This window comes from Tasmannia lanceolata, unplaced genomic scaffold, assembly GCF_043159265.1.
Source record: "Tasmannia lanceolata isolate RefF3 unplaced genomic scaffold, GAP_Taslan_0.1 ptg000013l, whole genome shotgun sequence".
Lineage (NCBI taxonomy): Eukaryota > Viridiplantae > Streptophyta > Magnoliopsida > Canellales > Winteraceae > Tasmannia > Tasmannia lanceolata.
In genome coordinates, this window is record NW_027518690.1 from 18,091,173 (window position 1) to 18,106,228 (window position 15,056).

Consider the following 15,056-nt stretch of genomic DNA (forward strand, 5'->3'; position numbering starts at 1 on the left):
AACTCATTAGTTGTAAACTGGTGTTCGCCAATATATTAGTTGAATGTAAAGAATGCCTTTCTGCATGGTGACCTGACTGCCAACCTCCAAGGTATGTTGCTTAGGAGAGAGATGGGATCAGTTTGATCACTCAGTGTGTTTTCTTGATAATCTATGTGGACAATATTATTATTACTAAAAATGACAGGACGGGCATTCAAAAGCTGAAAGAATTTCTTCAAATGAAGTTTTGCACCAAGGATCTAGGTCACCTCAGGTATTTTATGGGAGTTGAGGTGGCGTATTCTCGTGATGGTCTTTCCTTTCTCAAAGGAAGTATGTGCTAGATATATTAGAAGAGATAAGACCCTTGGGAACGAAACCTGCTGAGATACCTATGGACCCTAATGCGAAGCTCTATCAGATCGAGGAGAGTTATTGGTAGATCCAGGCTGGTATAGGAGATTGGTTGGCAAAATGGTCTGCTTAATTGTAACTCGTCCTGATATCTCCTTTGTAATGGGAGTGGTTAGTCAGTTTATGAGTTCTCCTCGTACCTCCAATTGGGAAGCAGTTCTTCAAATAGTTAAGTACTTGAAGAGTGCTCCTAGGAAAGGGTTGTTCTTTAGAAAACATAATCACGCAACGTTGGAAGGATTCACTAATGCAAACTGGGCAAGATCTTCAGCAGACAAGAGGCCAACTACAAGTGCAGGTATTGTACCTTTGGAGGAGGAAATTTATTATCGTGACGGAGTGAGAAACAAGATGTGGTGGCTAGATCTAGTGCGGAGGTAGAGTATTGAGCTAGGGCTCACACTTGTAGGGAGTTGACATGGTTAAGGTTCCTTTTGTCTGAGATTAGTATTCCTTCCTCATCTTCCACATCTTTTTACTGATAATAGAGCAGCTATTCATATCGCCTCAAATCCAATCTTTCATGACAGGATTAAGCATATTGGAGTGGATTGCCATTTCATTTGTAAGAAGCTCCAAAAGGGAGAAATGCGCACTGTATTTACTCGACCTAGAGATCAATCGGCTGATATGTTTACCAAACCACGGGGAAACAGTGATCTTTAAAACAAGCTGGGGTGTATCACAAATACACTCCAGCTTGAGGGGATGTTAGAAGGGTTAAATAATTAAGTGCCCGTCCAAGGGTATTTTAGTCTTTCTCACTGTACAACCCTAGTAATATATATCTAGGGAAATGATATCAGCACAACCATGTTTTAGTAAGTGCACAGAGCCAGCTTGTCTTTTAGTATTTAAAGAGCTGTTAAAAGGTTATTGTACTTCCCAAGAAGCTCTCTCTCTCTCTCTCTCTCTCTCTCATATATATATAATCCTTTTGAAAATTTTCATAAAGAAGGTGAAAGGCTCAAATTGACTAAGTCTTCTCCTGACACTAGTTGGGTTCGTCTAAATGGATCATTTTCTTTCATTATATCCTATCCAAGGTCATGTTCTCTGTTATGTTCCTAGCCCTAAAGTCTTTCCTCACTGTTTCTACCCAAGTTGTTTTCGGTCTGCCCCTACCTCTTTTTACTCCATCAACTTGGCACGAGTCATTTCTTCTCACTGGAGCATCCAAAGGCCTACGTTGGATACGCCCAAACCATCTTAAGCGATGCTCTCTCATCTTCTCCTCAATTGGAGCCACCCCCACCTTTTTACGGATGTCTTCATTTTTAATTCGATCTAACCTTGTGTGGACGCACATCCGTCTAAGCATTTGCTACACTCATCTTATGCACATGCTGCTTCTTGGTGGCCCAACATTCTGAGCCGTACAACATGGCTGGCCTCACAGCTGTCTTATAAAACTTTCCCTTCAACTTGGTAGGTATTTTACGTTCGCACAGAACTCCTGAAGCATGCTTCCACTTCAACCAACCTACTCTTATTATGTGGTTAACATCCTCTTCAACCTCTCCTTCGTTATGTAGGATTGAATCAAGATAGCGAAAGATATCCCTCTTAGGTACCTCCTGTCCAGTCATATTTACTACATCGCCGACCCGCGTCCTTACATTACTAAAGCTTCACTCCATATACTCTGTCTTAGTCTTGCTAAGTCTAAAACCTTTGGATTCCAAAGTAGTTCTTCATAACTCTAACTTAGCATTAACTCCTGCTTTGGTTTCGTCAATTAATACCATGTCATCTTCAAATAACATACACCACAGCACCTCATCCTGGATACCCTCTGTAAGTTCATCCATAACTAGAGTAAAAAGATAAGGGCTTAGAGCTGATCCTTGGCTCCATCATCAACAAATATAATATAAATTTAGGCTATAACTATCACGCTTAAAGTTCCTATGAGCTAACCACATTTAAAATAAATGAACAATAAAACTTCTAAAACAACATCATAGAAAGATCTTATGAGTTAGAAACAAACTAGGAAACATAATCAAACAAAAAATAGAGAAAAGAAAATGTGCTCTTAGATTCTTAATAGCAGCCACCATGAAATTTGAACACCCGAGAAATGCTTCAAGATCGATCTTCAACAAAGCAAAGAGCAATCTAGAGGGCTTTGGGCTTTGTTTGGTCTGAAGTTTTACGTGCTTGGTCGTTTTTTTATGTACAAGGATGACAATTTTTAACTGGTCACTAAGATGACTTTAGGTAGGTTTCAAGTCAAGACTACGTGGGAAAAAAAAACATTGTTGTTTTTCTTCTTTCTAAATTAATTAGGTGTATGTGAAAAAAATTGTCGTCTTTCTTCTTTCTGAATTGAGTTTTTGGGGCAGAAATTTGGAGGTTGGTCCATATATGATTTATAGGGAGTTTTAGTGATTAATATTGAATTTTAAATCAGATTTAAGTGCGTGAATGCGTGATTATGGCCTTATTAAGAAAAATCATGATGAAGGAAAGTAATTTTAGGTTAGTTTCAACAGTCAAGATTAAAAAGGAACCGACGATTGAAATAGCCAAATTCAAGTTAGAATTTTGGATCCTCTTTATAGTTGCCCTCTACTGGATGTTCATCTTTACATCAATGAAATTTTGTTTTAACCATTAAATTTGCTGTAAAATTGGGCCTTCTTTATCAATATTTCTCTCCTACAGCTTTGATATTATCTTGGAAAGGATTATCAATTTCCAATGTTATTATTTCAAATTACCTACATCAAAAGCTTCCAGTAAAAACAAAATGAATTCAAGAAGCAGTAACATCACCCATTATTCATACTTACCGCAGTAACATCACCCATTATTCATACTTACCACATAAATTACAAATGAAACGCCTTCCTTGGTCAATGAATTTCATGAAAGGATTTATGTACCCTTTGCAACGAGAGCATCGAACAGGTCCACCTTCTCCAAAATCCACAACCTATAAGAAGAATAACTTCTGTCATGTGCGCAGAAAGTGCCAGCAATTTGCTAGACAAAAATGACATGATTGCCACTGGTCCACAGACAAACTACACAATTAAATAGTGAAACTCATTGTAAAACTATAACATTTTTTTTTTTGAACGGTTTGTAACACTAACATTTCCTTCCATAGTTGTAAATATGAAGCAAGATCAAAGTAGAAAATAGCATTTGGTGCTCTTAGTACATGCTTCGTTAACATGAAATATATGCCACGGCTCCAAGATATCAGGTCATCTGGACTTTTGACTAGGAAAAAAAAAGAAGAATAATTGAAAACATGCATTCTCTCTAAATGCACTTTAGAAAGCAAGAGTTGTCTGAAAGTAAGCATGTAATCAACGTATAGAGTGAGTAAGATGGGGAGTAGTAACTATGTGAATAAAGTGCCATCTAGACAATTTCATACTGCCCCACAAATCCTATTCAAAAGTAGTGATATTGCATGGGTTATTCTACGGGTGTTACATTTCAAAAATGTGCTACGGCCAGTAATATTTTTATAATAGTTCTACTTTTAAAAAAGAGAAAAAATTAAAACATTTATAAGAAGCCATTACATTAACCAAATTTAACAAGATATATTTCACTACTTTAAATATCTACTATGGGCATGAAACTCACTCTTGATGAGCTTAACTAATATCAAATTTAGTTCAAAAAATCAATAAAACTCATTATTTATCATACAAAATATCAACTATAAAAATTACAAACATAAAGCAAGTTTGAAATTATTCAAATCTCAGATATCATCTCTCATCTCCTACGGGCATTGGTAAGTTGGATCGTCATATTCACTCCGATGTCCTCATCTCCCTCGCACGCAACAGCAAGATGTTTTTCGACTTGTTTCCAACTTAAATCCTCTGTTGTGAAAACAATAGTATCATCCTCTGCTATCCAATCCGTGTTGGAATATCTGCCAATAGCGCTACGGATAGACTAGCTAGAGCGGGATAGGAAAGGAAGGGATCGAGATGTTTGATTTTCTCCCTCCTTGATCTTGTTTTTCCTTTTGATGTCATTGTTGTTTCTGTCCTATGTTTTAACTTTATGTTGTTATTGTATTTTCTGAGGGGTTGACCATCTCGGTCCTCCCTTCCATTTGAATGAAAAGTTTACTACCATTAAAAAAAAAAAAAATCTTCTGCCATCAAAACATCAAGGTTCACTAGGCTAATTGGGTCTGTAATGATTGATGTCTTCCTTAGTAAATCCTTATTATAAAATATTATAAATGCTAATTAGCTCAACTTTAAAGTGTGAGTAATGAGAAGTGAGAACATTAATCAAAAGCATTATACATTTCTCAAAACTTCAAGTTGTGGAAGACAAACACCAGATAATTGAATCTCCGGTGCTCCAACGTGTTCCTCTTTGCTGAGTTGAAGTGATCAAAAGTACTCTAGTTCCTTTCGTGTCCTATCACACTACATGTATAGGTAAGTATCCTAGTTGCAAAGCTTTGCGATTATAGGATGTCATTTCCAAACAGCATCCGCCCGCCATGCAATTGTAATGACAAAGTTTTCATCGTCAATAGTGCATCCTTAAATTTTCAAATGAAATGAACTTTAAAACATACATAAATTGCTTTACCTAGTTGTTTGACTTCCTCCCTCCTTGAGATTTTCTTCTCCTTGTTTTGGGAGGGTTGCTTTGAATTCTGTGGATTTTTTGTATCGCTCGTCTTTCATCCTTTGTATTGACCATCTCGGTCTTCTTTCCTCGTTTTTTAATGAAGCTTGCTGCCATTCAAAAAATAATAATAAATTATTTTACCTAGACCCAGCTTGATTCAGTTGCGAATAGCCATAACTATGTCAAAGTAACTCAAGGCTTTGCGATATCCTCAATCTGAGCAGTGATGATATCATGCACACCTTTACCAGGTATCAATCTACTAATGCAATCCACCAAGCCTTTAGTGACCCCATTATGCCTGGAGAAGGTGAGGCTGAAGTAGAATTAGGGAAGTAGCCCACAGCATGATGGGAGTGTGAAGTTGCTTATCCCATCTTCTATCAATAAAACTCGGCATATACTCTGACTTCGTATTAATCCTTCTGTCATGGCTTTCTTGGCCTTATCCATGACTTCATAAATAACCCATGACAGGTTTATCTTGGTGATCTATAAAGTGAAGTACTCCGACCAAGAGCTCACCAACATTGAGAATGAATCTACAATTCGACAAGATTGTGTGGTCAATAAATTTGTCGCAAACCTCATCCAAGCAGGACAACGCAGATCTCCCCTTTTTGTAAACTTATCCCTCAACAAGTGCAACATACTTCGATGGCTATAGATAAATCTGGTAATATTTTGAAGTCTCTATCATGCTATCAATAATTGAAAACTCTTCCAGTATAGACAGGTTTTCTAGCATAAGATCTATGTAGTAGGCCGCAATGGGGTCCAGTACATGTTTAAGAGGAATGCTAGACTCACAGGAGCCCTTGGAAAAAATCAGGGAAGGGGCACCCTCATTGGTCAAAACTCCTTTATGGCAGTTATGAGCGTGATTTTCTGCGCATCCTAAATAAGCTTTGTAATTACGCTCACTGTTAGCTATAAACTACACGATATTCTCTAGACCAATTTGTATAATGATCAAATCAAAACGGAAAAATGAAGCAAGGGCACTCCACATAATGCCAAATGCATCCACAGATTTAAGAAAACTACACTTTAAGCAAATAAACCAAGAAGATAATTAACAACATTACTTTTTGTACATCGAACAATCGGTCATACTTGATCCAATTAAAATTTCCAAGAAAAATTGGCGTCAGCCAATTATTGATGTATCTCATGCACTATTTTCTTTAATATTACGGAAAGAGGGTGCCTTATACCTCAAACCAATCACATTAACAACAACAAACATTGATTGTCATTAAAAAGAATTGACAACAATGAAAGAGATATTGACATCATAGTAGAGTATGCCAACTGGCATGTCAGCCTCATCAATCGTTTCTTTCGTAGCCAAAGCACTTTCTATGCCTAGTTGAGCTCTATGAGTCATTCGTGAGGGAAAATGTTGTCTAAAGACTCCTAATCCCATTTTTTCTTTCTGCTCCCTTTTGTCTTCTTCTTTCCACTTACACCCTGATCTAGCCACTAGGAGACTAGTAATAGCAACATCCTCATCATCTTCCCCTTCAGCTTATGTTGGTGTACCATATGGATTACTGATCACTGTCATAACTATATTCTTTCCTCAATAAGCTTCCCAAATTATCTATTTTTTATTCAATGGAAAGTTCGTACAGGTTACTTCACCTGGAGCACCCGCTGTGTTCCTTTAGTCAGGTAACATCTCAACCCGATATAAGCTTATAGTACAACATACAAATAGTTTTATTTCGTTTCCCTGGTACCAACATGACATAGGCTCATACCTGGTCATCAAATCTAGCGAAAGTGAAACCAATGGAAGAGGCTCCTACGGAAGGTCTCGAACTCATTTTGGACTAGAGATTAGTGTAAAATGAAGGATGTAGAAAACCCCCTAAATAATTAAAAGAAAAACCTAAAATACAGTACCTGTTTCGAATCTCACTGATTTGATGGAATCAAATAATACTCCCTTTGGCATAGAATTTGACGGAGGAAAAGATTGCACAAGAAAATGGCAAGAAATCATTGCCTTCAAGGTTTGGCAGGAATTTAAAGAAAATATGATTTTTGCAACTGAGTAAAAATGAGGGGTTTGATGTGTTTTAAATCCTCTTATTCATTCGGGGGTAGGGGGTAAAAAGACATCAAATGCCCTTCAAACGACCATAAAATGGTCACTAAAGAAGGGTAAATGGTAATACAAGAAAAAAAAGCCGCAAAAAATAGGTTCTGAAATCTTTACATAAAAATCCAACATTTTCCTCTGGAATAGGGTGTTTTAACATATTTAATCTGGAAAGAACGAACAGAACAAAATAGTACGAAACAAATGAAATCAGAATGGTATGTTTCATTCTGTTCTTTGTCTGTTTTGCTAAATAGTACAAAACATTTCGTCCATTCAAAATGAAATGAGTTTCAAATTTTGTATTGAAGTTGTAGGAGAGGAAGTAATATATATCTTGCACAAGTTAGTGGAGCAAGGAAGTGATGGGTGGGATGGCGAGGATTGACTACAAGACAAGAGGGAGAGTTCACCATTGGGAATTGAATTGAAGTTGTAGGAGAGGTAGTAAAATAGATCTTGCACAAGGTAGTGAAGCAAGGATGTGAAGGGTGGGTTGGTGAGGATTGAGGGAGAGAGTTTACCATTATAGGCATGTTTTCATTTTACATGAATTAGCAAATAATAAGAAAAATTGGAGGCGGCTAAGAAAACTGGAGGTTTGGATAACATCTCCTGCACAACAACAATAATAGAAACAATATCCTGATGTTTAGCTTTAGTAGTTAACTTCAAATTCTTACTTTTCACCTAGTAACTATGGAACATATAAAATCAAATCGAGAAGATCTATGCATAAAAAGAAAAGAAACAGTAAAAAAATAATAAAAGATATGAAGCAATGCATTACTTGGATTGGCTCCTCAGATGGATGTGGAAGGGCCAAAGGCTGAACCATCAAAGCCAGTTGCATGCTAGATGTTGTCAAAAGGTCACCGGAGCAAGGAACCTGTACAAGGAAACATAAAGCAAAAATAAATAAATAAATAAAATCAGTCCAATTTTGAAGAATATGTCATCCACTCTCTGTAGAAGTATCAATATATAGAAAAACAAGTCAACGACGAATATGGTAAGTACTTAAATAGTCGAACCATACCTGATTAATGGTGCATCTCATGTAACGTGGACTGCAGTTCCCAGTGTCCTTGACAATGTAATCACTTGTGGCAGGCTTTATATAGATAGAAGTTACAAATTCACATGGCAACAATGAAAACATTAGAGGCACCTTATATCAATTGTCAAAGGCAATACCATGACATGTAGATTCAAGTGGTATGATAAGTGTGGGAGAGAGAAGCTAGAGGTAATGGATAGAGAAGGATTAGAAAACATTCCTCTAAACTAGTGCTTATCCTCAATCATATAAAGCATGTAGCTTTCTGGAAAAAGAAAGAATCTAACATACCGGAGGATAGCCGGCTTGGTTATTCTGACGAGTTTCAAATAGAATGACAGAGGAACTTGGATTGGGGCGTGGGATTTGATCGGGATCAATTTTTGATTGCCCTGTTATTGAAGTACCAGATGCAGACATATGACCCATCAAAGGTGGGACAAGAGGGAGATATTGATTTGTTGGAGGGGGTGGCATTCCGAACATTCTTGGTGGTTGCATAGTACCTGGTACCAGTGAAGCACCCTGAAAGAAATCACAAATTTCATAATTCAAACAGACTTGAACAAGAACTGAATATTCCAACAACAATATAATGCGCAACTACCTTTGAGCATGGTTCTGGAAGGTGATGGAGAGGTGGGTCATATATATATATATATATATATATATGAGGTATGTGTTGGTGCGCTTGAGCGCTGTAATGAAATGGTGCGCTTGAGTGCACCAATCACATGGGTCCCACAATTTCTGTGAGGATCCAAACCATTCATTTGCAAGGCCCTATCATAGATAGTGTGTACCAAAAATCAGCTCCATTGAATCATCCTAATTCCTAACCCCTCCAAAAGTGGAGGGCAAAAATGGGCAGATTTGTGGTCTGTCCATTTTGACCTCCACAAATGGATGGGTTAGGATGATCTTATGGAGCTGATATTTTGTACACACCCTATCTATGTAAGGGCCTTTCAAATGAATGCTTTGGATCATCCTAACAATGTGGGCCATATGGGTTTGAGAGCTCAAGCGCACCATAAGGATGGTGCGCTCAAGCTCACAATCCTTTTCCTCTATATATATAATAAAGAGGGAAGAGAGTTGCACTGTTCACCCTTACGTGTCAGCCTCCCCTTCTCCCATATATATATATATATATATATATATATATATATATATATATATATATATATATATATATATATATTGTATTTTCATAAATTTCCAAAATACAGGAAAAAAAAAGTAGAAAAAGAGAAAATTCCCAAAAAAACATGTAAAAAGGGTAAAAATATATACATAAATTCTCGCGATACGGATAGACGGCGAGATTGCTGCTTGGTTTTCGTGCTTAAAAGGCATTAAAAGGAAGGGGGAAAAAACGTCAATGCCCAACTCAGCCTAACCTAAAACTCGAGTAAGTGAAAAAAAACCCTGCTGTAGAAACCCCGCAAAAAGCTTCCCTCCCCCTTGGGAACTCTCTTCTCCCTCCCTCCCCTTTCTCTTTTCTTCTTTTTTGTTTTTCCTGTGTTCTGAAATCGGGAAGTGGTTCAAAATGATGCTCTTGAGTGGGTTTCAATCGTCAAATCTCAGAAAGGCCATCAATGTCATGCAAGGGTGAAAAAATCTTTTTAGATTTTCAGCATCATCATTGCTCTCTGTTTTTTTTACTACTCTCTTTTCAATTTACTTTGTAAATCTGGATTAAAGCTTCATTCTGCAGGGTTAAAGCTACTCATATCTTCCCTCATAAAATAGGGTTGTGTCGCTGACTTTATGTAGTATGTTTTACCTTCTTGATTTATTTGTTTTGTTTGTATCTGGAATGGTTTTTTATAAGAAATTTGGAGAGGCGATCAATGTCTCACAATGATTTTATTTGTTTTGTGCAAGGTTTAGGGTAATTGATTTATTTGGGTTGTGCAAGGTTTAGCAAATACTCGAGGTGTTTATGGATGGAAGCGCCAGAGAACTCCATCAGCCTTCAATTATGGTTCTATATTTTTGGTTTAGTATTGTCGCTTCTGTTAGTATTAAACTCATTGTGCATCTGAGCCAGGTATATGATATCTTTGTTTATTTTGTGCAGGTTCTGTTCACAATATTAATTCATATGATTTGTTATATAGACCATCTTGCTAGGGACTATCACAGAAAGGCATTTGCGGCTGGCTGCTGCATGAGAGAGCAGCCACACAAGCTCACCTTTCAGCAGATTTCGATTACATTTAAGATCATCCATGTGGCCGAAACAGCGAGCCGCGAAATGACTTTCTGCGATGGTCCCTAGCAAATCCCTTGGGCTAGCAGTATTTCTTTTTCTTCTTTTTAAATTTTTGGGTGTTTTTCATTTAAACATTGGTGGAGAAAGTAATCGTGTTAGCTTCTAAAAGATATTTGTTTTCTCGGTTCTGTTGTTTGAGGTCATAAACACATGTAGCATCGAATGTGTCTCTGGAGCTTTCGCCCATTTAGAGCACTTTTGGCAACCATGAATTTTTTTCCCCGGAGTATGGTAAGGGACAGTGGGAGAGGGATAGATAGGAGAGGGAATGAGTGACGAATGGGCAAGATTTTGTAGCCACTTCTAACCCTCAAAGAGAAAGATTTTTTTAGCCACTCCGTTCCCTCTCAAGCCTCCCCTTCTCCCACCTGCCCTGACCCTTTCTCACCACTTGGAGACACTAATTTATCATGAAACAAAATTCATGGCTGCCAGGGCCTTAGTGTTTTCACATAGTTCTTCAAGAACATAAAACGTGAAGCTAAAAGGTATGTGACACAATTTATGCTATCACCGTTAGTTATGGTAGTAATCTTTGTGTAGAGGGAACTGAATATTTACAATGTACGGGGACCACAATGTTAAGGGATTTGCTAGGGACTTTATTATTTACTATTTGTATGGTTCTGATGTTATTGGAGGTAAATAAGCTACACTTCTGTTTTTTTGTTGCTATTGTCTTTGTTTTCCAGTTTGTATTTAGTGGAAGGTTTCGATTGGCAAGCCGCCATTGAGGATATACGTGATGCTTTCAGCTGGCTAAAGGCAAAGGGTTCAAAAATGTATGAATCAGGCGAAGGCTTCAAACAGTCTACTGTGCTCTAGTAGCTTCCGTGAAGAATTTCTTATTTAAAATTATTCTAGCATTTGCTTAAATTTTCCTTAGTTCATATTCCTTTGAGATGAATGTATTAGGAGTATTGACTTATTACGATATCTTAGATTGATAATCCTGTCTTAGATTGATAATCCTGAGTTGTTAATCATTTTGATTTCAAAAGAGATACAATTAATTTTTACTCACACAATTTCTTTTTTATTTAAAAATTTACTTTCACCCGTGCATTTCCAAGCTAGTTCTCTGAGAAGGAAACACGAAGGAAACCACCCGAAATAGCATTTATTTGATCTTAAAAAATAAAAAATAAAAATTTGATTATATTTTGACTTTTTTTTTAAATGATGATTATATTTTTACTTAAGGATGCATTGATTCATTAAGTGAGTTTTTAATGAGTTTAGGAGATGCAAATCTCCCTAACAAGGGCAATGAGGCAGAAAATACACCCTGATGCCCCACATTGGAGGTGGACACCTACAGCCTATGCAAGCTGTCAGTGACTCAGTGATGACAAGGATGCCTAGCACCTAGGCATGTGATTATGCATCAACAGCATATGCATTACATACGATAACCTATGATTTGGCCGACACTTTGAATTTATTGCCGACACACATGGCGTGTCGTGTCCGACACAACACCCGTGTCCACACGAGTCGACACTCCTTTAGACACTTTTAAGTGTCATGCTAGAAGTGACAATAACTTTATATGTATGTATGTGTTTGAGTGTGAAATTATTTTTAGATTTTTAGGGGTTGCCATGTTAGATACCTCATGTCCTTGTCGAAACCTGGCATATGAATCTGTGTCCACAAATCATGATTATATGTACTATCTACTTTATGCGTGTCCTCATTTCTAAATTTTAGGAGTTTGCCATGTCCGAATCTCAATGTCCGTGTCGACACACGCGACACTCGTGTCCATGTCCACAAATCATAGACAATAACTCATTGTAAGCGAAGTTTATAATCAGATGAGTGACTCAGTTTTTCCACAAAACTTCAAGATAATTACATTTATGAAGTTTGTCCGAGGAGGCTAAGAAGAATCAGGGTTTAATACTTTAGATGTAGGTGGTGGATTGACTACAACAATGGACACAAGCACAAAATGCTTCAGACGATACGAAGCACAATAAATCCTTCAGTCTTATTCAGTCTGGTCTAGGAAATTTTGTATTATGAAGTAGCCAAGCAGAAAAGTAAATTAAATCAATCATTGTCAACAAATGCAATGGCAGCACAGAAGGAAAAAACAGAGTCAGGTTCTTGAACAAACTCACCGGTCGGGATTGCATCTGCCACATTTGAGAGCCATATGGTGTAGCCGAAGGTGGTTGCACGCCCTGACTTGTAGCCAAAAATGGTGGGCCCAATTGTGAGGGGGGACCCAATGGAGCACTGGACATGGGAGTTCCAGGAAAAGGGTGTATGCTTTGACCAATAGGAGCCTGAGGTGATGACAACATTGGAGGAGGTCCAACTGGTGGTTGTTGATTGCTACCAACAGAAGGAAAACGGGGTCCGCCAGGCAAAGTTCCTTGGGTGAACATGTGCGGCCCATTACTCATTGGACCCTGATCACTCAACGGTTGTGTAGTGGGACCTGTCATAGTTGGTGCAGAAGGGAACACCCCCTGTGGTGGCGCTCTCAAGCCAAAAGGTTGGGGCTGAGAAAATGGCGGCCCTGACGGCCTTCCAGAAGCAAAACTTGGTGATGGGTTGGCTTGTGGTGAGCCAATTGGGGGAGGGGCAGCTCGGGGAAAACCGGATGGTGGCGGGCCAGGGCGAGAAACTGGTGTAGGACCAGGAAAGGACGCCATAGGAGGGGTCAAATTGGGAGATGACGAAAAGGGTTGGTTTGCAAAAGGGGGTGGTGGTCTGGGACCGGACAAATTGGGCATGGAGGATGGGGGACCAGGGGGGCGATTTATTTGTAGGTTTTGCATATTGTCTGCTAAAGAATCAGGAGTTCTTCCTAAATTAGGATTGAAACTAGGGGGAGCATAACCAGGTCTAGGTACCCGGGAGGGTACAGGAGATGCCATGGACAACAAAAACAGAGCACAATACCTTTAATCCTTGGGTATAACTTTATCTACTCTCTGCAAACGAGATTAATCAAAACAGTAAACATATACATACAAAGCCAAAAGCTCTCCTCAAGCAAAATTCAAGAATAAAAAAAAGTAACATCCAACAAGAAAGATCAGAAAACCTATATCCTTTGCCAAAACTTTATCTAATCTCTGCAAATGTGATAAATCAAAACAGTAAACATACACAAAAATCCGAAAGCTCTCCTCCTGCGAAATTCAACTGTTAAAAAAAATGCATCCAGAATTCAATATTCTATACAACTTCATAAATAAAAAAAAGGTAAACTTTTGCGAATCAATCGAAATAATAACGATTTCTTCAAAAATTTCAATCAATTCCTTGAATAGAAATAAATTATCATTGGTTTTAAATAAAAAACCGCTTCTAAATAATCAAAATCTCAGCAATTCCGCATGTTGTGACAAGAAAAATCACAATTTTTCCATGAATCCTAATCAAAACCCTAAAAACTTCACTACACATATGTGAAAACAATAAAAACCCTAAAACTATCAAAGATCTTATGCTCAACGTATTCCAAACTGCTTCAATTCCAAATCTATTATGAAAAGAAATAAAACCTTCAAAATTTTGATTCCAAAAACGTTACGAATCGAATCCAGAATCGGACAAAAAAAAAACGAAGAAATCAACTCAACTCAGGCCGAGATCTGGAAAACGAAATGGGAAAAAAAATGCCAAAACTGGAAAGAAGGATCTGAGAGGGGACAATACCGAGGAGTCGATCAACGGCTGGGATCTCAGTTGGAGCGTAACCTCTCTCTCACACACTTGAACTCGGCCTAAAACAGAGGGAAGGGTTAAAATCTAACCGTGGTTAGAGCTTTTCGTTTATTTTCATCCGTGCTGGTTTTTGGGGGGGTCTCTGGTCTCAGCATATAGAGAGAGAGATTTTGTTTACGAGTGGATTTGATTCGACTTTGAAGTCCGCATTGAAGGCACGCCAAAATGAAGGAAGAGCAGGATCTATTTGGATTCGAAGAAAAACATTTCTGACGGAAATTGTTTCTTGGGAAATTAATTTCTTTCTGTGATTTAGAGGGAAATAATATGCGAGGTGTGCTAGACTTAGTCAAGGTGGCAATTAGGTCGTTCCGGCATGGCACAAAAGGGTTTTTTTGGGCGGGCCGTGCTGGCACGGCACGAAGCAGCGGGGCGGGGCGGGGCGGGACAGCTGTTTTTTGAATTTTTGGTGTTTTTTCCAGAATACCCCTTAAAGTTAGAAAAAATGGGTAGTAAGAGGGGTAATTTCAGAAATTATACTGTGTAACTTCTTGTATTCCAAAAATACCCTTCCCAACAATTATAATAGGATGGTAATTTAGTGATTACACATGTTTTTACCAAAATAAGCCCCAACAACTATATTAGGAGAGTAGTTTAGTGATTATACATGTCTTTATCGAAATACCCCAACAACTATATTTTGGGTACTTTAGTGATTATACATGTTTTTACCAAAATACCCCCTCAACAACTATATTTGAGGGGTACTTTAGTGATTATACATGTTTTTACCAAAATAACCCCCAACAACTATATTTGAGGGGTATTTTGGTAACTCATTATGTTACAAGCCTTATAAATATCCCTCCCCTCACCCTTCATTTCTC

At 37.9% G+C, this 15,056-nt stretch overlaps 1 protein-coding gene across 1 annotated transcript in view; it reads right to left on the reverse strand.

The window, feature by feature from the left end:
• Positions 1-14,433, reverse strand: part of LOC143889919 (protein transport protein SEC24 C-like) — a 53,997-nt gene extending 39,564 nt beyond the window's left edge. Inside the window, exons 1-6 of the mRNA XM_077394320.1 lie at positions 14,158-14,433; positions 12,606-13,427; positions 8,487-8,720; positions 8,175-8,249; positions 7,926-8,024; positions 3,226-3,337 (exon numbers count right to left, since the gene is read on the reverse strand). Of these exons, the coding sequence (XP_077250435.1) occupies positions 3,226-3,337; positions 7,926-8,024; positions 8,175-8,249; positions 8,487-8,720; positions 12,606-13,370 (1,285 nt within the window). The 5' untranslated portion in view covers positions 13,371-13,427; positions 14,158-14,433. The remainder of the gene's footprint in view (positions 1-3,225; positions 3,338-7,925; positions 8,025-8,174; positions 8,250-8,486; positions 8,721-12,605; positions 13,428-14,157) is intronic.
• Between the last annotated feature and the right edge of the window lie 623 nt (positions 14,434-15,056).